This window comes from Mustela lutreola, chromosome X (assembly GCF_030435805.1).
Source record: "Mustela lutreola isolate mMusLut2 chromosome X, mMusLut2.pri, whole genome shotgun sequence".
NCBI classification, from domain to species: Eukaryota; Metazoa; Chordata; class Mammalia; order Carnivora; family Mustelidae; genus Mustela; species Mustela lutreola.
The window spans coordinates 96,853,728-96,876,121 of NC_081308.1; the positions used below are offsets into that span (position 1 = coordinate 96,853,728).

At 43.5% G+C, this 22,394-nt stretch overlaps 1 protein-coding gene across 4 annotated transcripts in view; it reads right to left on the reverse strand.

Annotated features, from left to right (window-relative positions):
- Window positions 1-1,265: 1,265 nt before the first annotated feature.
- Window positions 1,266-22,394, reverse strand: part of AMOT (angiomotin) — a 63,216-nt gene continuing 42,087 nt past the window's right edge. For all 4 annotated transcript variants that reach the window (XM_059157492.1, XM_059157489.1, XM_059157491.1 and 1 more), the window contains 6 exons: window positions 17,126-17,275; window positions 15,961-16,151; window positions 8,282-8,404; window positions 7,089-7,321; window positions 5,352-6,032; window positions 1,266-5,009 (listed from right to left, as the gene is read on the reverse strand). In XM_059157492.1, the coding sequence (XP_059013475.1) occupies window positions 4,912-5,009; window positions 5,352-6,032; window positions 7,089-7,321; window positions 8,282-8,404; window positions 15,961-16,151; window positions 17,126-17,275 (1,476 nt within the window). In that variant the 3' untranslated portion in view covers window positions 1,266-4,911. The remainder of the gene's footprint in view (window positions 5,010-5,351; window positions 6,033-7,088; window positions 7,322-8,281; window positions 8,405-15,960; window positions 16,152-17,125; window positions 17,276-22,394) is intronic.

Consider the following 22,394-nt stretch of genomic DNA (forward strand, 5'->3'; position numbering starts at 1 on the left):
TTCACTCAATTATCATGGTGATAGCCAAGTAATTTAGAAAGTATTCTGAAACGAAATCACACACTTTTTTCCTCCCATAAAAACCTCCCTGCAGGAGAAGAGGGAGGTGAGGAAAGTGGGAAGCAGCAGGTGTTTTTGTTTTTGTTTTTTTCCCTGAAACTGTGGAACTCACATAGACTGCGAATAGCTTCACAGTAGGGAGGCCCACAGCAAGGGGAGAGGAAGAACCCACACAGATGATCAGATCAGTTATAATACCAGCTCATTCTACAAAGCTCCTACAACGCAATCTTAGTCACTTTTGAAGGAACCTGTTTCTTTCTCCCTGCAAATGACCGCTCATTAAGAACTGGTCACAATATACTTCTGAAAAAAAAAAAAATGTTTCACAGAGCTTTGTAAGGTGCGGTTGAGGGCGCCTGGGTGGCTTCGTGAGTTAAGCGACTGCCTTCCACTCAAGTCATGATGCCAGAGTCCTGGGATGGAGCGAGCATCGAGCTCAGGCAGGGAGCCTGCTTCTCCCTCTCCCCCTCTCTCTTCCTTTCTCAAATAAATAAATAAAATCTTAAAAAAAAAAAAAAAGATGGGTTCACTTAAAGCCATCTTCATCCCAAAAGAGAGGAGTGGGCTTTCATACCTAGTGTGACGTTTCCAATGTATTCATCATAAATATGGAGGGAATGCAGCCCGAATTCATTGTAACAAATCAAATTTAGAGTTTAATGAATTCTATATCCCCTTCCCATACATTTTGCAACACGCATCCAGCCAATTTCCCTGTAAGAAGTGTCATTTCAAAGCCCGTGTTGTAAAGACCCAGTTGTAAACAGGAGGTGCACTTTCCACTTTCACATTTTCGGTGAAAAAAGCCAACTTGTTTGCGGTTTTGATTTGCTTTTAATAACAAGCTCCCTCAACCAAAACTGATGAATTGGCATAAGAACAAGGGTACAAAAGAAGCATCAAGGGGGCCTTCCAAATTGCTAACTAAAGGATGAATTCTCTGCTTTGGGTGGCCATCATTTTATCCCTCAGAAACGGGAGATTAAAAGATGCAAAGCTTTTAATATATGCTGCCGGAATACAGAAAGGAACCGATTAGAGCATGTGGCCTGTGGTGTTGTCTTAATACTTTATAATCACACTCCATACTTTAAGCTGCCCTTGAAAGGCAATTTCACTGCATACTAAATTCAAAGTGATCACTCGTACAGTGTAAATAAAGCCTCTGCTGGGTAAACACCAAAACATTTTCCACACGGCACTGCATTTTAAAATGGCTAAATTTATTGTCAGTGAAAAGATAGGCACAAAGTGGATTCAAACCTGCTTATCTTTATTGGAACTAGCTCAGTCGATTACAGAATGGGGTCTCAATCATTACGGGGCCACATACATTTTAAACCGAAGTGCTTCTTCTCTAGCCATCTGCCAACCCTAGCTATCCATCTTATAAACACATGCCATTAATCACAAGGGAGGCCAGAAGGAGGTTTGACAACTCCATGTAACCATCGTTGCTACTGGAAAAAAATAAACAAACTCCCGACACTTGTCCTACTGATGATGAATGATACTTGGGAGATCTCTTTCCAAGGATCATGGCGAGCTGAAATTGATGGCAATTAGCCCATAGCTGATGCCTTCCTTTGACAATATGTTCAGGAAGAAAGCACACATTTGAAGTGAACACATTCCATATGTGAAATGAGTAACTGAGATAACAGGAGATTGTATGGCTAACAGACATGAGAATATCATTTATAAAAGTTAGTCCATATGTATGCACTTTAAGCTGCCGCATTCTGAGTGTTTAGGCTGTTCCTAAAAAGTAGTTTGCACAGTCATTTTGTTCATTTTCCAATCGTTGTACCCACCCAATTGCGTAACAAGAGAACACTTGGTGTTTCCTGCAGCAGATGATGGCAGATATCTCAGGTTTCTGCTATCCTGTCATCCCAAAGCTCGAAAGCAGCATGGAAAATAAATCCTTCATTGAAACAACAATCCAGATAACATGATTTTAAAAGAACATTCAAGCTACTTTTATTTAATAAAAATCGTTAATAGGAGTTTTATATCAAGTAAAGTTTGTTTTAATGAAGTTTTTCTGTACATGGGACATTGGGGTACAATTGACTGGAAAGGTCCCCAGAGACCACCGAGCAATACACGTTAAGACAACAAGGTCACCCTTCTGTCCTGAGGTGCCGGTAAAATGCATAGATAAGCGGGAGTCCACAAAGATCCCCCAAATGTTACATATCCACACAATTGTGAAAAGGTGACTAACTTGACATTTCTCCCATAAACCTGAAATTTTAAAAGGACACCTATTAGAGATTTTCTGAAAAGGCTGAATCTACCTTCCTCGTAAACATAATATACTGACATGGACTTCCTCCATCTCTCGGATGTACGGTTATTACTTTAGCCAATTACCAGGGAGTAAAAACTGAGCCAAACCAGACTGCCTCTGGTGTGAGGGGGCAGAGATGCGGCGGAAAGTTCAAGGTAGCACTCAGCCAAGAACTTCCTCCTTTCCCAAAATGACATGAGTCTAAAGAGATGGCTGCCACACAATGTGGAATGTATGACATTTGTCACCTTACAGAATGTGATTAGAATGATGGCTCCCAGAGCTAGCAAAAATTCTGGCAATGTGTTATAACCATAAAAGGAGTAGATGAAAGGTTTAAATTTATTTGGATTTATTTATTTGGCTAGAAGGTAGTAGTCCCGAAGTTTGCTACCTGTGGCTTCTACTAGTTGAGGACTTTCCCCCCTTATGACTAAAGGGTAGTATGAACCAGTATTAACACAACTGCACTTTTAATTTCTATTTGGGATTCACTTGATGACAGAGGACTAACGTGTAGGATGATCACTTCATTACTGAAATGTCAAGACTGGCTGAAAATCACATCAGTCTCCCTCTTGTCTCTCCCTCCACCGTGCAGGATGATCCCTATGGAAGAGAATTAGGAATGGCGCAAAAATACTGTTAAACAAACAGGCCACCATTCCCGTGGTCACAGAGGAACCCTGTAAGATGATCTGAGGCAGTCAATCCACAGCAAGAGAAGAAGTGAGGCCGATTTCTTTGGGGTTGGGGTGGGGAGAGTTTCATGTGACTCAGTGTGGAAATGAGACCTTGCAAAAGGCACTGCAGGAGAGGCAAAGTAGGAATTCAGAACCCTGGACAAACTACTCAAGCCAGGAACGTTTTACAAAATATGTATGCCCTGGTCTGACAAGATTCCTTTTCTTAAAACGAGGCTTGCTGTAGATAAGATTTCCCGAAAGAAGCATGGTAAAATGGAAAGCTGTGTTGTGTGATCTTGCAAAAGTCACGTAACCTCTCAGGATCTCAGATGCCTCATCACTAAACTGAGAGTATAGGGCTCTACTGCTACAGTTCTTTCCAGCCACTATGCCTCACAACGTAATATATCAGGCCTACTCTTCTATTAATCTGGTTTCTAACTAACACATCCCCAAACTTCTACCCCCCCACCCTTACCTAACACCCGCCCCCAACTTCCCTCACCCTCCCATACCCCTGAAAACTGATCTTAATGACATTGTCGGCAGATTTGTCACCTTAATGAAGGGCAGAGAGGTGACACAGAGCAGGGACCTGTGGCAAAAAGCAGCTCTTTCGTCCCTCGAGGCAGCCCCATGGCAAAGCTTGGAGCCACAGTCTCCTTGGTCCCTGTCCACATGCACATTTCCTGCTGCTCTCCGAAGGTATTCTGAGATGGAGTCACTGGCAGTGAGAGGGGATAGCTAAGAACACATCTGCAACCCACCTCTCCCCCCGCTGCAGCATAGTACTTTGGGTTTCTGATGCTATTCCCTTGGAGGTGAGAGTCAATGATGCCTTTTAAGACGTATGCTAAGAATTGGGGAAAACAAAAGGAGTTATTTCAGAGGAGTCACCAGAAATTCAAAGCATTCGGCCCATCACTGAATATGCTTCCTGGTTTTGTCAACGATTGGAAATTTGAGACTAGTGATGCAGCCAGTGAGTTCATGCTGGAGAAGAAATAAACACTAAGCAGACTGGTCTCAGGAAAGGCAAGCCAGCTGTGTTCGTGGCCGCACACAGCACCTCAAACAACTCTCCATCAAGGCCTCTGATGGTCTAACTCCCTAAGAAAGAGGAAGTTGTACATCACGCAGCTAATTTACTCTCCTAGCATCTGAAAGCAATATATTAATTATCCAAATGCATAAATTACTCCAGAGTATATATATGAATGTATGAACCTCCATGAGGGAACCAAAAGAATCCACTTCCAAAGCACCACTGAAATGAAGATAAACACAATCTCCTGGTACAGGGCAACTGGGAAATTGGGAGGGAAAATTAGCTCCAGCACCCTTCCACACCCCCAAATTCCCTGCCTTTTCTCTAGCTTACACAGCTCCCAAAACTACTCCCTTTCACGAGCCCGAGCCATAGAGCTCTCTCTCTCTCGACGCTGTGTAGATGGTAAGTATACAAAACAGCACATGTGCAAATTCTCTCCGGCTTCCCATTTCTGAACTACATGTTACAAACTGTCTTCCAAACGTACTGTGCTCTCCAAAATGCTAAATAAAATTATGCACGTTGAAAACATTCATGTATAGTCAGCTATCAACAGTCCAAGTATTTGTATAATTCCAAACAGTAAACTTTAGAGCACATTCTGATAATCGGTCTTTAGAGGTACTCTCTAAGTGTGTACCAGAATAGACTGGAGTTTGTATAGTATTACTTAAGTACTAGGTCGTTTCAATAAAAAGTCCCTTTAAAAAACATCCCCCCCAACCCTTGTCCTCACCCTCAAAATAAGAACAAACAAAAGGGAAAAATGATTAAAAGCACTCTCGCTGATAAACTGCAGCTCTCGAATACGCCGTTTAGATGAGATATTCCACCATCTCCGCATCAGGCTCTTGTCCCAGGATCTGAATGGGAGCTTTTCTTTCCAGAGTATTGGAGTGGAACACAGGGCCATCTAAATGGAAACAGGGATTGGAAAGCACTTAGGAACAAGGAAAAGCCACAGATTCCTAAAAATAGACAGCTTGGGAGCCATGAAGCCAATGGCGAAGTGAGACTTGCCTGCCACCCTCTCCCACTGTTCACCTGAGCATTTACTTCTACTGAAGAATGGCCTTGGCTCATTCCTGTTCCTATCCTGGTGTCCCAAGGAGTCATCTACAGACTCTGCACTTATGTCTTGTGATCAATCCCCTCTGAGAACATGAACAACTCTGGCTAAATGACCAACAGTGTCTACGCAGCAGGGTGCCAACAAACAACCTGTAACTGAGGACAGAACCCAAAGAATCTTTACCTGTCTTATCCAGATTGCAGGTCAGGCTGGGTATAGACAAACGACGTGACCCAGAACTGGCAGCCGGACTTGCAGAAGCCTCAGCCTGAGCCAGAGCCGGAGCTGGAGCTGGAGCTGGAGGAGCAGCCACAGCCGGAGCTGGAGCTGGTGCTTGAGTCTGAGCCGGAGCAGATGCCTGAGGTGCTGTTGGAGTCGGAGCCGGAGCTGGAACCGGAGCTGGAGCAGCTGGAGCAACCTGAGCAGCAGCAGTGGGAGCAACAGCAGCAGCAGCGGCCACAGCAGAGGCAGCGGCTGGACTCTGAGCAGCAGTAGCTGGAGAAACAGCAGCAGCAGTTGCCGGAGATGGGTTGGCGACAGCGGCGGCGGCAGCAGCCGGAGAGGCGGCGGCAGCCGCAATCGGAGCAGCGGCTACCATGGTGGTGGTGTTGGTAGCAGCGGCGGCAGTGTTGGTGGCAGCGTTGGCAGTGACGGCGGCAGCAGTGGCGGCGACAGCGGCTGGCGTAGGAACAGAGATTGGAGCGACAGCTGCAGTTTTGTTCGGTTCTGTTCCCCGCTCCGTTTGGGTGCTGCAGTCTCGGCTGCCTGTCTTGGAGTGAGCCGAGAGCAGGGGAGTGGAGGGCGGCACCGGCGATGGTGTGGAAGGGACAGACTCAGTGCGGTAGTCTCCACCCAGGAGAATACCTAGGAGGGAAAGAGGGAAAGAGGTCAGAGAAGTACAGGCTCTTCAAACGCAGACGTCTGGTTGCCTCTTCTCTCCTGCAGAAGGTTCAGGAGAAACTTTCCCTGTGCCTCTAGAGAACCCAGGAATCGGTTTGACAGGCACATCCCTCCTGGTCCTGGCTCTCCACCCCAAACCAAGGTATGAAACCTTGAAGTGTCGAGAATCTGTTTTATTTTTCCAATGGCAACTCATTTCCAGCAAGCTTTCAGAATGCTTCCACTCAGTTCCACTTATCGCCAACATCATTTACCAATAGACAACTGGAAAGGATTGGGGAAAGAAGTCTGTGGTCATGGATGAGGGTGATAATAATTGTGCAACTGAAGATTCTAATCCTGACCATGATCCCCAGAATGCCTCTTCTACCCAAAGGATACTGCAAGTGTCAGAGGACCAAGAAAGGTATTAGAAGCAACAAAGAGACCCAAAATAAAAATACAAAGTGGGCTTTCTCAGGCTTTAAAAATGTGCCTTGTGGTAGCTACAATGGGGTTTTGATTAGAGAGGAAGGAATGGACAGGAATGGAATGAAAAAGTATATTCAGTTCTCATCTCAGAACATACTGGTAACAAAAACCTGCCACCCGGCTCCATTTAGCTTAACTAGAATTCTGAGTCCTCCTATTCCATGAGAGGAAAAAACAGAGAAAATGTGAAATTTTGAGATACTGACTGACATGAAGGACACATAGGTTTTGGACAAAGACAAAGGGTCTCACTTGGCAAGACCAGATCTGAGAATTTTTAAAAGGAAACTGAAGTTGTCTTCCTTCCCACCCAAACAGAACTCAGAATTCTTATCTTCTAAGGCCTTGGTTTCAACCAGTATTCTCTCAGTGACTCATCAAAGCGTGGAGGAGCTCCTCTTAGGAGCGACCCAATCAGAAACCCAACCTGATACATCGTCCTTTCTAGATTCTGGACCATCACTCCTTTTCCTTGCTGAGTGGGTACATATCTAAGTCGGGGCTCTCCTTAAAGGCGTCATTTTCATCTTCTTCATTTACTGCCATTACCTAGGCTCCCCTTCCAGCTCTTGTCATCCCGCTTCTCCTCCACGATGGGGGCGCCAGTCAGGGTGGAAGAATGTGAGAGCAAGCCTGACCCGGCATTGGAAATGGACATCAGAGACTTTGCAGGTCGCATGGACGACAGTTGCTCTGTCTTACTTGGCTCCTTCCGGGAACGCTGCTGGAGTACTTTGATCATGGCATCCTTCTCAATAATTTGGGCATGGAGGGTCTTAATCCTAGAAGCCATAAAAAGAGAACATAAAAAACGTTGTTGCCTCCTCCATGTTATGGTCTCACTGCCTGCATGGACTTGAGCTTCCAGTATCTTTTCGACTGAAGAGTGGCTTAGTTATTTCTGGGGTGTAAAGCAAGGGACGGCGTGTCACATTTCTTAAAATGCCTTTCTTAATACCTAGATGAGTATAGCAGAGCATCCAGGACTTGTTTTAAAAATTAGCAGGCCAGGGGCACCTGGGTGGCACAGTGGGTTAAGCCTCTGCCTTCAGCTCAGGTCATGATCTCAGGGTTCTGGGATCGAGTCCTACATCAGGCTCTCTGCTCGGCAGGGAGACTGCTTCCTCCTCTCTCTCTCTCTCTCTCTCTCTGCTTGCCTCTCTGCCTACCTGTGACCACTCTCTGTCAAATAAATAAAATCTTTAAAAAAAAATTAGGAGGCCAAAGTAAGGTCATGGTGGAAAAGAAGACTGTATATGAGAGAGTAAACTCATGCAGGGGGTGCTGAAGTGAGCGATCTGCGTCAATGTATGATGTATTTAATGAAAAGATGAGAACTATGAATGGGCCACAATTTCAGCTAATAAGTAAATGATCATGAGTTTATAAAAGGTATCAGGTACCCTACCTCCAAGTTGGAATGGATATTCTCTTACTGTGCATGCTGCTGTATCACAGGGTTGAAGTCCAATGCTAGAAAGAATACCCCAGAGTGCAAATACCAGCAATAAAGTTCTGGCAGAGGGAAGATGGAAAGCAATTACCAAGGCCAATGGGAACAGCTAGGTAAAAGTCATTGTATTTCAAATACCAAGTAAGAGGCTGGCAGGGGTGCAGGGGTTGGGGAGGCTGCATTATCAAGCTTTCCGGTTGTGAATAAAGATGCCTGCCCTTCCCTTCTGACCTATCTGGTCTCGATACATTCTTCTCTATTCTACCAGGGTCCAGATCGGTATTTTTACCTGCCCTCCATGTCAAGGCAGCGCTTGTTGGCCATCAAGATTTCTTCCTCCTCTTTCTGGATGCGAGCTTCCAGGGCCGTGTCATAGCTGGTGTTGGGAGAGTGGCTGATGACTGTTGTGTCCCTGAGAAGGAAGATGGCAGTGATGATGATGACAAGGCAGCAAAATCAATGAATCCTATCAACTCCATCTCAAGTCAAAGGTATTGCCGGAAAGCAGTAAGCTACAGTCAAACTCATTAGGAATGGTCGATTTCTGGATGACTTACTGAGAAGAACCTCCAAGATGGGGAAGCACAGCTTTTAGAGTTAGAAGAGGTTTTTGGCATGAGTACAGCTGCAGAAGTCAGGAAGGGATTCTACACGAAGAGCACAGGCCTGCCTTCAGAACTAGACAGACAGCCTCCCAAAGCCTTCTGGCAGAGTCGCTTTGAGGTTTTTGATCATGGCCAGGTAATAGGAAGATATTTATATTTCCACTTTATATTATTATTTATATTTGTATTTATATATACTGTCTTATATGTAATATAAATAATAATTATTATTTATTTCCACCTTATTCTCATGACAGTTTTAAATGGGAAAAGGCTAGACTTTGCCAAAAGACAGAGAATGTACTAGACAGTTACTGCTACAGATGTATAACAACAACTACACCGAGTGCTAGAAACAAACTAGAGACACGTCAACAGTGAAGGTCAGACAGAGCGTGTGAGCTGACTAAGAAGTAGGGCCTTTGAGTCAGTGCCACTTAATTCCTATCTGACCTACATCAGAAACATTCTAGTGCCAAATCAAGGAGTCTCTTCCCCAACTACACTATTGGTCTCTTGCCAGAGTCCCAACTGCAAGAGGCACCACCCAGTTTCATCTGAAAGTGTCTCAGGCCATTTACTCAAAGACTAAGTAATGAGTGAAGTGTGTGTGTGCGCGTGTGTGTGTGTGTGTGTGCGTGCGTGTGTGTGTGTGTGTATGAGATAGGAAGGAGAAGAAGGCATGGGGGAGTAAGAAGAGGAGAAGGAGAAGACGCTGCTGGGGAGAGGGTCTAGCCCATGGACAAGGCTGATGTCTAAACAGCACAAGTCAAAGATATACAGAATCCTGTATTGTCCTGATAAATGAGGTCATGCATCCTTCTTCAGTGCATTTAGAACGAGTGGTAGACAAAAGAGGGAAGGGAATGAAGAAAACTAGATCTTCTTTGAATCACTTGGAGGGAAAAAAAGGGATTAGGAAGAATATTGATGTCATTATATGGGTCTTCAAGGAAAGCCGACAATAGACCAAGAAAACAATGAACTGGCATAGCTTCATTATACTTCCTTTGAGAATGAGGATCTGTGGGAGAATTTTCTGCTGGCAGCTAGCTGTGTTCTCTCAGCTTAGAGATTGTGACCAGTGCAGATGGGAAGGAAAGGGCAGGGGAATGAAGAGGCAGAAAGTTGGTATTAAAGTTAGAGAATTTGGGTGAGTTTCTATAAACCTACTGTTTCCCCCAAATGCTTGCACTTTACATGCAAGGCTGAAACAACGTACTTGAGTGGTGAAATCATTGGGAGAGCAAGAAGCACAAGGACTACAGTGGCTCACATCAATTGCTAAATCTGAAACATTTTAGCATCTCAGAATTCCACACTTGCTCTGGTGAATTCACCTGCTTCCAGTCCCATTGGGGATGGCTCTTGTGTTCCAAAGTACCCAAGGGGAAATGGCATTGTGTAGGTGGAGAACACAGGCGCTTACTATAGACCACACCAGGGTCAAATCCCACTTTCTCAAGTACTCTGCCACTAACAAACTCTATGAGCCCAGGCAGTCAGTTAACCTCTCGAAAGCTCAGTCTCCTCATATGCAAGATAGAAATCATAATTATACCTCTAATCTTGTGGCATTTTGGGGGGATGAAGTCAAAGTATGCATGTAAAAGACACAGTGCCAGTCACAGTAAAAACATTCAACAAAGTTACCTATTACCTAAGAGAGAAAAGTACATAGATAGAAGGAGAGTAACATCCAGGAGAGTGTGACTCTAAAGAATTCCAGCTCTGGGATTATATCCCGGAGGCAGTTCCTACAGCGCACAGTTCCAATGGAATGGCTGCTTCAGAGCCAGGCCTCTCTAGAGAATTCTTGGTGTCTATGGACACTGGGGACATGAGCATACGGTTTGTCACTGGGGGAGCCAATGCTGGCTTACTGCCACTTTCACTGCATAAAAGACCATTTTGGGGACTTAGAGCCCTGCCAGCTAATTGATATGGACACTGTGAGTTCCTCAGGAATGGAGCCTGAAAATGTGGGACACTTAGTGAATTCCTACAGAGCTGCCAGGATGGCCTTCAACATCAATCTTCCTTCTAGAAGACTGGAACTACTAAGCAAAAAGCAAGCAAGCACAGTGCTGGAAGGAGCAACTTGACCTGGTAACTTCCAATACTCCAATCCTTAGGCACATCTGCAGTGAGCTCGTGTCTTGAAAACACTACGTGTATACTCCAAAATACAGATCCCCAAATTTGACATCCTACATCTAAATTCTTAAGTAAAGGAGTTTCTGGTGACCCTCCCCCTCTAGTCATCTCTCTCCTCCCTTTCTCCAATGAAGTTATCCCTATCCTGTTGCCGACATTCTTTTCTCGAATGTCACCCATGACTTCCTCATTAAAACATCTAGTGTTTTAAACTTTTACACTTCAGGGCACCTGGGTCGCTCAGTCGTTAAGTGTCTGCCTTCGGCCCAGGTCATGATCCAGGAGTCCTGGGATCGAGCCCCACACTGGGCTCCCTCATCAGCTGGGAGGGCTGCTTCTCCCTCTCTCTCTCCCCCTGCTTATGTTCCCTCTCTCACTGTGTCTCTCTCTGCCAAATAAATAAATAAAATCTTCACAAAAAACCTTTTATACTTCAAATCCATCTTTTCTTATTGATAGCATCCTTTTGTTTATTTAATATGTGAACCTGACCATGAGTGGGGCACTGTGTGTTTGAAGTCACTGTGATGCTAAAAAGTGGCTAGACATGCATAAGACTAGTCCTTGACTGCAGGAGACTTGCAAGCTGAGGTGAAAAAAAAAAAAACAGGTAAATAATTAGTTATTACAGAAGTGAGTCTGAATTTTACTCCAACAGGCACTGAAAACCATTAGACATTTTTGATGGGACTGCGATGATCCAAGCTGTGATTTAGAAAGATAGCATTCTCTCTGGCCGAAACGTGATGGGAAGTTGTGGGGGAGGATACACTGGACTTGGGCAAACCAGTCAGGACTAGTTAGTGTAATAATCCCATCCAGAGATACTGAAATCATGAACCAATTCAACAGCAGGGAGAATGGAACAGGCTACAGGAGGCAGAATTGCTACAACTTAAGAGACTATTTAAAGGTAGCTGTTAGAGAAAGAATGAATGAGAACTTCGGTGTTTCTAATCCAAATGCCGAGAGAAGATGGCATACCACTCATTTTCTGTGCTATGAAAATAAGGAGAGATCTCTGGGAAAACACAATAATGCGTCTTGATTTTTAGTTACACTGGAGTTAACATGTCTTATGAATAGCCATATGACAATACCCAACAAGTTGTTGACAATTCTTTTTTTATTTTTAAAGATTTTATTTATTTATTTATTTGACAGACAGAGAGAGATAGATCACAAGGAGGCAGAGAGGCAGGCAGAGAGGAGGGGAAGCAGGCTCCCCACTGAGCAGAGAGCCCGATGCGGGGCTCGATCCCAGGACCCTGAGATCATGACCTGAGCTGAAGGCAGAGGCTTAACCCACTGAGCCACCCAGGCGCCCCAAGTTGTTGACAATTCTAACTTTAAGGGATGTCAGACTTACTATTTGAAGTTGTAATAGAGAACAAGATAACTAAGACAGAAGGTATAATGAGAAAGCCAAGGATGGAAAGTGAGGAAAGCCTACAAGGAAGGGCTAGGAAGGCATGTATGATGTGTGCAAGCAGCTTCTACCTCCTGTTTTCTCCTTCCTTCCTTCTTTCCCAGATTTACAGCACCCAAAATAAAAACAAAACAGTGCATGTCTGGAGAAGGTTAACAACCTAATTCAGGAAATGCACTTGTCAATTGCAGGGCCGATCAAGTTTGTTATCTTTTTATCCTTTTGCTGCTATTCAGAAATATATTCACCATTTGTGAACTTCAATCTGCACTGCCAAATCTGTTCTTCTAGGATGAACTACTTGGTAATAATATCCCTTATCTATATTAAGCATCTAGAGAACCTCTAGGAGCACAACAATATGGGATTATAATTTGGGCCATATTATTGTGATTATATAGTATTTTGAGTCACTAAATAAGAAGCCTCAAATGGGAACTCTTGAACAGTTCCTAATCCCTATTGTACCATCTTAAAATCATCATATCTGGGAAGGAGCAGAGGATAGTAGTCAAGGTGTCAAAATGTCACTTTCAATCCCAGTTCTTCTTCTTAGTTAACTGTGTGTAATCTTGGACAAATTATTTTACCTGTTTTTGCTTCAGTTTCCTCACCTATACAATAAACAATTGTTTTACCTCAAAGAACTTTTAGGAGGATAAGCAATAACTGTAAACTACTTAGCAGAGTACCTTATACAGAAAAGACTACCTGTGATTTCTTACATTGACCACTTTCCCTTTGACAAGTGGTGCTTGGTAGAATCCAAGTGCTAACACGGGCATAAACTGATCACCTATTAGGTTTTCTCACCTGAGAAAAGACGGTTGTCTGTTATTATATTCAAATCTGTATTTTATTATTCACAATGGGCAAAAAAGAGAAACAATCCAAATATCCATCACCAAGTGAATGGATAAGCAGCTGTGGTATGACCCAAACTATGGAACACTGCTCAGCAATGAAAAGGAATAAACTACTTATACATGCATCAGCTTGTATGAATCTCAAAATAATGATGCCAGGTGAAAGAAATCAGACATAAAGAGTATATACTCTATAAATCCCTTTTTTACAACATTCTAGAAAAGGCAAAACAATAATGCCCAAAAATGTTGTCTCTGGTCATGTGGGGGAGGAAGGGATCTAGTTGAAGGAATGCTAGAGCACTTTAGAATGTTTCCTCTATTTTGACTGGGGTGGTGGTTCCATTACTGTATTCACCTGCCCACGTTCATCAAACCATACACTTGAAATAAGTGTTTTCTTAATATATCAATAATACCTCAATTGAAAAAACTCTGTAACTACCACTGATATCACCCAAGCAACATTTCCCAAATTTTACCTCCGTATAAGCTATTACATTGGGAACAGATTAAGCCTGAGATACCGGCAGAACACACAGGAACCAAGCAGGTCATTAAAATATGGCACTAGATTTAGAGATTTAAGTTATAGAATTGAAAATCATTGCCTTCTCTTTCGCTTCTTCTTTTCTTTTTCCTCCCTTTTTATTTCTTTCTCTCCTTCCTTATTCAAATACATGTTGAGCACATTCTATTTGCCACCAATACCCTAGGCACTTAAATATTATTTAGAAAGAAAACAGAATGTAAGGTTTTTACCACGGAAAGGGGCAAAGAGCAGAACCGTGGTCAAATTTTTAGGGTTGAGAAGAGACAGAATGAAACCACTGGACAGGAAAGGAATGACAAGAGATGCTGGAAGGCAAGGTAGAAGAACTCACAGGTCCTGAAATAAAGTTTTCTGAATGCTGCCTTTCGAATTTGAAATCTCATTGAGAAAGGAGAAAAGGGAACCAGTCTCCGTGGCCAAGTGTAAGAGGCATTATCTTTGGGAAAAAAATTAGTATAATCCTAGAAATAGAAGGTTCTGGAGGAATTACCTAGTCCGGTTCTCTCATTCTGCAGGAATTTGAATACAATCTCTCAATTTCTCCTGTGGACTGGACTGACAGGCATGCAAAAACTATACAGTTCAGATACAGGATGTCTGCCTGAGGAATTAACTTAAGGTGTTTCTGCTAGGCAGAAACTAGCTGCTTTTCATCATAGGAAATAATAAGCATGCACATTTAACTGGAAACAATGATTCCACCTCCTACCTGGTGATTTAAACAAATTTGACTTAAATCTACCTTACAGAAGCCAATAGATGCTGGAAAGAAATGCCTGAAAGGGGGTTTCCCCTCGATACCCAAAACTTCCAGAATGAAGGAAGGAGGTCCTTTCTTTATACAAGATCCTGGGGACAACCTCCCAGCTTTCCTGCCTCTCCTGACCTGAAGTCTATTCTGGAGTCAGTTTTAATAGCGAACATCCCAGCACCGAGAACCTTGGCTGCCCAATATTTTCTCACACTGCACACCTTTGCAAGCGGTGTCTGTCTCAGTTTCTGCACAAAGATGACAGAAATCATCCTGCATCTCCTTTGCAGTATTAGGGTTGCCTGAACAACCTTTGTTAGATAAGGACAGAGCACAGATATTTCTCTTGGGAGACAGAAGCTAAAATGACACTTAATTGTGCTTCTACCATTTGCAGAAAAACAAAGGCGGGTAAGCTTAAGCCCATGAGGGCCTCGAAATTGGGGCAGAGGCAATTCCAATCCATTTAAGGTTTATAGAAGATACTTGGAGACGGGCAGAGTGTGTTACAGAAATGTAAGATGTCTTCCTGGAGAATTGAGAGTAGGTTTGCAAACCATCAGCCCAGCTCTTCAGAAAGAAGTGAAGGCATGAGAAGGAATTACAGATAAATGTATCTGCCACCGCCTCTGCACAGCACACACATCCCAGCCCTAAACTCTGGCAAGCGTTTCCAGATTCCTCCAGCTCACCTCATTTAGGAGCACCGTGGATTTTAATAACTTTCTAGGTAGAGGCTCCAGACTCCCTCAGACACCCAACCCCACCCCAGGCTCTGTCCGTCTCTCCAACAACCCAGGCCACCTCCTGCTTCAAACTTCATTTTTGTTTTGTTTCTTTTTTTCCAACTCATGATTCCGAGCAGCAGCAAGACAGCCAGACGAGGTAAGAGCACCGTTTCCTCCAAAGACCAATATTTGAAATATTGGTATGTGAGTATGTGGAAGGGGGAAATGTCAGAGGCAAAAAATACTTAAGAAATCCTCCTGCCACTTTCTCTCCCTGACCAAATGGAATGTGACCGTTTCCATGTGACCCACTCACGGATGCAGAGAATGTGGCCTTCAAATATAGACCTGCTCAAAGGGCAGGGATGGATCTGTGTTGAGCACAGCCTTTGGCATACTTGGGGTGAGCCAGAGCTATCAAATGGCGGCCACCACTCCTGAGTGACATTTAATTCGAGTAGCATTTCTCCGGAGATGCCTCCACTCTAGTCCCAGGGCCAAACAAAGAAAGCTACACACGTGGCTGCAAGAAGCTGTGGCTCTGGTGGAAAGAGGTGTGCGAACGTCTGGGTGATCCCACCTGCAATGTTTCTGGCTCCCAAGGAAAGCCGAGCTAGGATTCTGGTTAAGTTTATAAATTAATGTTAATTTACCAATTCCTGACCCTCTCCCCTCACAGTCCCTGCTTCATCAGATGAAAGAAAACACACTTAAGCAGAGATGGGCCGGGGAGGGGAGGGGAGGGGAGGGGGAAAGAGCAAAGAGCGTGACAGGAAAAATACTGAAAAATCTTTTCATCGGTCCCCTTTCTGTTCTGCCCCCCACGCCCACCCCCAGCCCCTTGAAGGGCCTGACTCTAACAGCCACCCACCTCCTTACCTCTGAGCAGCTACAGTTGCAGCAGCATCTAGAGCGAAATGTCTCATCACGTTCTCCTCCAAATACTTCTGCTCCCACTTAGTCATATCGGCTTCCAGGGCCAGGATCCTCTCTTCCTTCTCCCGGAGGAGCTCCATCAATGCCGTGGCATTGTATTCAGAAACGTTGGTGGGCTGAGAGTTTCCCTGGCGCTGGGTGCGGAGATGTGGAGAAGCCTCAGGTTAGTGAGCGAACCACGGTGGCCAAGTCCCCTTCGTAGAGCCCCCATTCTTGGAGAGAATGTGTCCCATGGTACACAACAGAAATAAGACATTAAAAATCTAGGACTGGGGGCACCTGGGTGGCTCAGTGGGTTGAGCCTCTCTGCCTTCGGCCCAGGTCATGATCCCAGGGTCCTGGGATCAAGCCCCGAGTCTGGCTCTTTGCTCAGTGGGGAGCCTGCTACCCTTCCTCTCTCTCTGTCTGCCTCTCTGCCTACTTGTGATCTCTGTCTGTCAAATAAATAAAATCTTTAAAAAAAAAAATCTAGGACTGGGGCCTGACCTTGCCCCTAACTTCTTGTGTAGCCTTAAGTGAGTCATGCAACCTTTTCTGAGTCTTGATTTTCTCCCATCTAAAATGAGGAGGGGTATGGGGCAACTGGGTGGCTTAGTTGGTGAAATGTCTGCCTTTGGCTCAGATCATGATCCCAGAGTTCTGCGATGGAGCCCCACGTTGGACTCCCTGCTTAGCGGGGATCCTGCTTCTCCCTCTGCCTGGCGCTCCTCCTGCTTGGGCTCACTCTCTCGCTCTCTCGCTCTCTCTCTGACAAATAAATAAATAAAACATTTTCAAAAATAAAATACATAAATAAAAATGAGGAGGAGTATGGCCAGATGATTCTAAAGACCACATTCAATTCTAAAATGTCAAGAAGTCTATTTGTACAGTATGTTGACTTCTTACAGGGTCTACTTGTTCATTTGAAGATAAAAGGCACAAGATAACAGGCATTAAGGATTTTGCTGGAACAGGAAAGCTAAGGATGCCGACTTCATCTTTACCATGAGGAGTCAGTCTGGAAGTAAAGTTGGGCGGGACAAAAAGATGAGCCAATCTTCACGTCAGGCACCAAATGAAACTTAACTGGCCAGAAACAATCTCATTTTCTTTAAGTTCTCCATACCTGCTGAATTCTGAGGGACTCCAGTTCCCTCTCCAGCCGTGTCCGGAGACGATGCTCCAACTGCTCGCGTTTTTCGCACGCTGCCTGGAGCTGTACAAGGGCTTGCTGCATCTTCTCCACCTTATCTACGTACACCTGCTTCTTTTTCAGCTGAAATTCCAGGGTGGGAGAGTTGCAAGATGGAAGGAAAGAGAATAACAGGGTCAGGTATTTAGCTCCCAAATCCATCCTTGTGTTTCGATCACTTTCTGTCCAGCTCCAAAAAAAGAATGAATGGTAAGAAGGTCCTTCATGATGAGTAGTTGCCTTGTAGTTAGCACACACAGAATGTGACGAGGACGAGGAATTAGGAGCTCCCTTTTATTTTTGATTCTTTCCCCCACCTCTCTGTCTTCTCCAGACCTACTTCCATCAACAAAGTCTGTCTTTTTTTTTTCTAAGATTTTTTCTTTATTTATCTGACAGAGATCACAAGTAGGCAGAGGGGCAGGCAGAGAGAGAGGAGGAAGAAGGCTCCCTGCAGAGCAGAGAGCCCGATGTGGGGCTCGATCCCAGGACCCTGGGATCATGACCTGAGCCAAAGGCAGAGGCTTAACCCACTGAGCCACCCAGGTGCCCCCAAAGTCTGTCTTTGATGGCAAACTTTTACCATTATTAAAATAATAATCCTGATGGATTATCTGCTCTTCTTCATTCTAAAATGGAATACTCTGAGAGCAACAATGTATTATTTTGGTCATTACAGTACAGAAATTCGAAAAAATAAAATGGGGACTCTCCAGGGAGAAAACCTTAATTTGGTATGGAAAGGAAACCTACCCCCACCCTTATATAGAGAAAGGGTGCTGGAGTTACAAGGAAGCCAGAATTGTCTCTTTGAAGTCTGTGGTCCTTGTAATTACCCAATATGGTGATCACTGCTCTCCCGGACAGTTTCTGCTTCTCAAAAGTGAAGCTACCATACGTTGAAGAGTTTTTAATCTCCTCATTACCTAGCACATGCCCCACTAGATATTTATTAAAAGAACACAAGTTATTTGCAATTTCTGCCTCAGTCATGAGCCTGAGCTGGTAACAGTGGACCGTAATTTCTCAACTTCATTCTGGGACCTTTACAGATATCTAAAGACTTGAAATAATGAATCGAATCTAAGAGTAAATGAGTCAAACATGATTCTTCCTCTTTCCAAGCCTATGAACCACAACTAAAAGCAAAGGGGGAAGCAGGTTGGGACTAAGAAACTGAGTTCTTTGTACCCTTGTAATTCATAAACTTAATCCTGGCTCCTCTGGAATGGAGGAATGAAGAGGATCTCAGGGCTCTTTACGGAAGGCATATATATACCTCCTCAGCATTTAAGAAGAGAGGGTAAATGCAGCCTTCCCAGCTTGTTAGTCAATGAGGAGGTTCTGCTTTTCATCATATTTGTGGGGTGCTATCTTGCCAATAAAATCAAGGCATGGACTCTTTCTCAAACAGAAATTCCTCTAAGCTAGTCACAGCTGTCATTATCACTTTCATGGAAGCTGAGATTAGGGATACTTTTACTATTAAGATCCAAATAAAAATATTATTGTTAACCTTGTCAAAAGGAAATTGAAGAATTCAGCTCAAATCTAAGTTTTCAACAAATTCCCAAGCCCCTGAGCTACCTAGGCAGATAGTTGCAACGTGGGAGGTTACCCACCCTTCCAGCCTTGCCCACCCCCAGTTAGCTGGGGCCAAGCCAGCAGAACCATCCCAACTTCCCCACTGCAGAAACCAGGTAACTTCTTAATGGTAATGAGACCAAATCACTGCTGTCTAGAATATCCGGTCAGACAGCAAAAGCATGTGCTGAACTGTCCTTGTCTTGGAACTGTCTTCTCCTAATGTCGGGATTGCTGAACTTTATCTTGGTTGCAGAAAACCTATCTTATATTTTCCCACCAGACCTGTGGAATGCTTTGCCTAGGTGACTGAGAAAACTTAAAAAAATTGTCTTGGGGTGCCTGGGTGCTCAGTGGGTTAAAGCCTCTGCCTTCAGCTGAGGTCATGATCCCAGGGTCCTGGGATCGAGCACTGCATCAGGCTCTCTGCTCCGCGGGAAGCCTGCTTCCTCCCCTCTCTCTGCCTGCCTTTCTGCCTACTTGTCATCTCTGTCAAATAAATAAAGAAAATATTTTTTAGAAATTTTCTTAGTTTCTTGTCATTTCGTTTCATTCCAAGACCTAGTTCAATTTAGCCTTGTAAACCAGTTGAGGTGAGTTGGAAGTCTACATGCTTTTATCCAGAAGACCTTTGCCTAGGAAATAAAATGAACAGTAATCACCGTAATCTTCCTCTCAGTAAGCTAACTCTTTTCTTTCCTGGAATGGGTGACTGTAACAACAGTGACTAGGGCAGTGAAGACTGTCAGGCCCCAGATGTCTCTGCCTTCCTATTTGCTAAGCTTTGAATAACTGGAGAGCAGGGAATATTCTCTATCTTCACCTTCTGGGTTCTATAATCCTCATGAGCTATTTAAAGTTGAATGCATTTATTTGTGAATCACTGAAAATCCTAAGGGAACAGTGCAATGTTAATGCAGAGGATGTTAACTATAATTACTCAGGCTTACAGCAGTTATACTTAAAGGCAATTAAAGTGAGCATGCAGTTCTTGCCTTGATGGTAAAGTACTCTGGTATAAGCACAGAGAACTGAAAAAGAAGCAGTCCAGGGCCAGGTGGATATCTCCATGTCTTCCCTTTCTTGAGAAAGGAAACCTTAATATCTTATCAAAAGCATCTCCAGCAGTCGGAGTCACTGAGCCACTGGGATGATTACATGTAAGGTACCAGGACCACTGCTGCCGGCCTAATTCTCCTCCTACCTCTTTTACAAGAAGAATGAGGATAGCTCACCCATAAATACCAGGGTCACCTAGGAAATGCTTTATCCCTAGATAATTTATGACAGAAAAGGACAACTCTAGGATGCTACCAATGCAAGACCCTATAGATTAAATCAACAAGTCAGCTATATTCTAAGTTATGTACTCTGTTTTCTAGATCTCATATTTATTTGTTTCTTTGTTTTAGAGAGGGAGGAGGAGGGGCAGAGGGAGAGTAATAATGTTAAGCAAGCTTCACCATTGGTGAGGAGTCCAACACAAGGCTTGATCTCACAACCCTGAGATCATGACCTGACCCAAAATCAAGAGTCGGATGTACTCAATTGACTGAGCCACCCAGGTACCCCTAGATCTCATCTATATTTAAAAAGGAACAAAGGTCTATATAATTTATTAATTCCTTTACTATTGTTATAAGCTTCACTTTTACCTTCATCATGATAAATCCCCTTTTCTTTTCCCCTTTTCTTTTCTGACTCTCTTCTGTATACTTATCTCCTGTGTGTATCTCCTCAAATGTTAGATCGGTAATTAGGATACTGTGGGTGCCCAACTTCACCTTCCAATGTCATCAGAAATGTCAGTGATTCCTTCTTAGGTAAAGAGAGAGGCCACATAGTACAATGGTTGTGGTTATGAGCTTTGGCCTCAGACTGTCTGAGTTCAGAACCTGGTTCTCCCACTCACTAGGTATGCAACCTGAGGTAAGACAATCTCTCTGAGCTTCCATTTATTCATTCATCAACAACATGGAGATGATGAAGATGTGTTATACCTCTATGAGAATCAAATGAAATAACACATGAAGTGCTTAGTAGATCACCCAGCACAAAAAGGACTTTTTTTTTTTTTTAAAGAAAAAGTTAATGCCAAATCACACATGCTCTAAGACTTTCAACTTGGTACATTCATGCCAGATAGCCTTGATATGGTTTTCATTATTTCAGTAACTCTCATTATCACATCAGTGTCTAATTAAGACAAACCAAACAGAGAAATAACAACCGAAAGAGAAACACATTGATAAATACAGAGAACAAACTGGCGGTCGTCAAAGGGGAGAGGAGTGGGGTAATGGGCAAAATGGGTGAAGGGGATTAAGAGGTACAAACTTCCAGTTATAAAATATATAAGTCATGGGGATGAAAAGTACAGCATAAGGAATGTAGCTAATAATACTGAAATGCACTTATCATGGTGAGCATGTTATCATGTAAATAATTGTTGAATCACTGTGTTGTATACCACCAAGTAGTAGTATAGGACAACTAGACTTAAAGATTAAAAAAATAAAACTTAAAGACATTAAAAATACAGTCATTTCCCCTAGGAAAACATAATAAAATTAAGCCTCAGGGCACTTGGGTGACTTAGTCGGTTAAGCATCCTATTGTTGATTTCAGCTGGGGTCATGATCTCAGGGTCATGAGATTGAGCCCCATGTTGGGCTCCACACTGGGCATGGAGCCTGATTAAGAGTCTCTCTCTCCCTCTGCTCCTTCTCCCCAAAAAACAACTAAGCCTCAAACAGTTCGTATGACAGAGCTTCAGGATCTTTATAGGTCAAGGCCAGTCATTGGTGGTACAATTAGAAGTAAGCACTAAGTAGCTGCAAGGACACCGTATTTTCTCCAAATGACCTCAGTTTTATGAGAAATAAATACTTACGGTCAAAGGTACTGTTCAAAGAGCCACAGGCAGAGCTCATTCCCTACCACATGCACACACGCACATACACAATCAGGTATTTCTATCTGACAACAAATGAAAGGTAAAGGAACAAAGTGGGAATCAGGAGACTTGGATTCTAGTCCTAGCACTGCTCTTGATGGTAATTTGCTTCCCTGTTTTCAGTCTCAGAGTCCCCATTTGTAAAAAATGAGGAGGGTTTTAGGAGTCAGCCAAGCAAACTGGTCAGCAGCAGGCCAAATCCATCCAACCCCATCTACATACATACTGGCTACAGATGCCTTCTGGCTAGAACAGCAATGCTGAGCAGGCCTAAGGTCTACAAAGCAGAAACTATTTACTATCCGGTCCTTTGAAGATAAAATGCCAGGCCCTGGAGTGATTTTCAAACTGTTCTGTGGAGTGCTTCAGAGGCCACTATGGTGGGTAAGTTGTATCAGATGGCTTCTCTTTTATGTGTTTTATATATATATTTATATATTATGTATGTATTTTAGGTGTTTTCTATATATATGTATTTATATATATAGGGTTCTACGTAAAAGTTAACTTCCAAAAAAGATTACTACATATATATCGCATTACCTCATTCCATTGTCTTTCACACTTAACTTTTCAGCATGGTTAAATTATTTAAGGTTCCCGAGGACCCCATGGCATTTCACGCCTCATTGCCTTTGGGTATGGCATTCTCTCTCTTAGGAG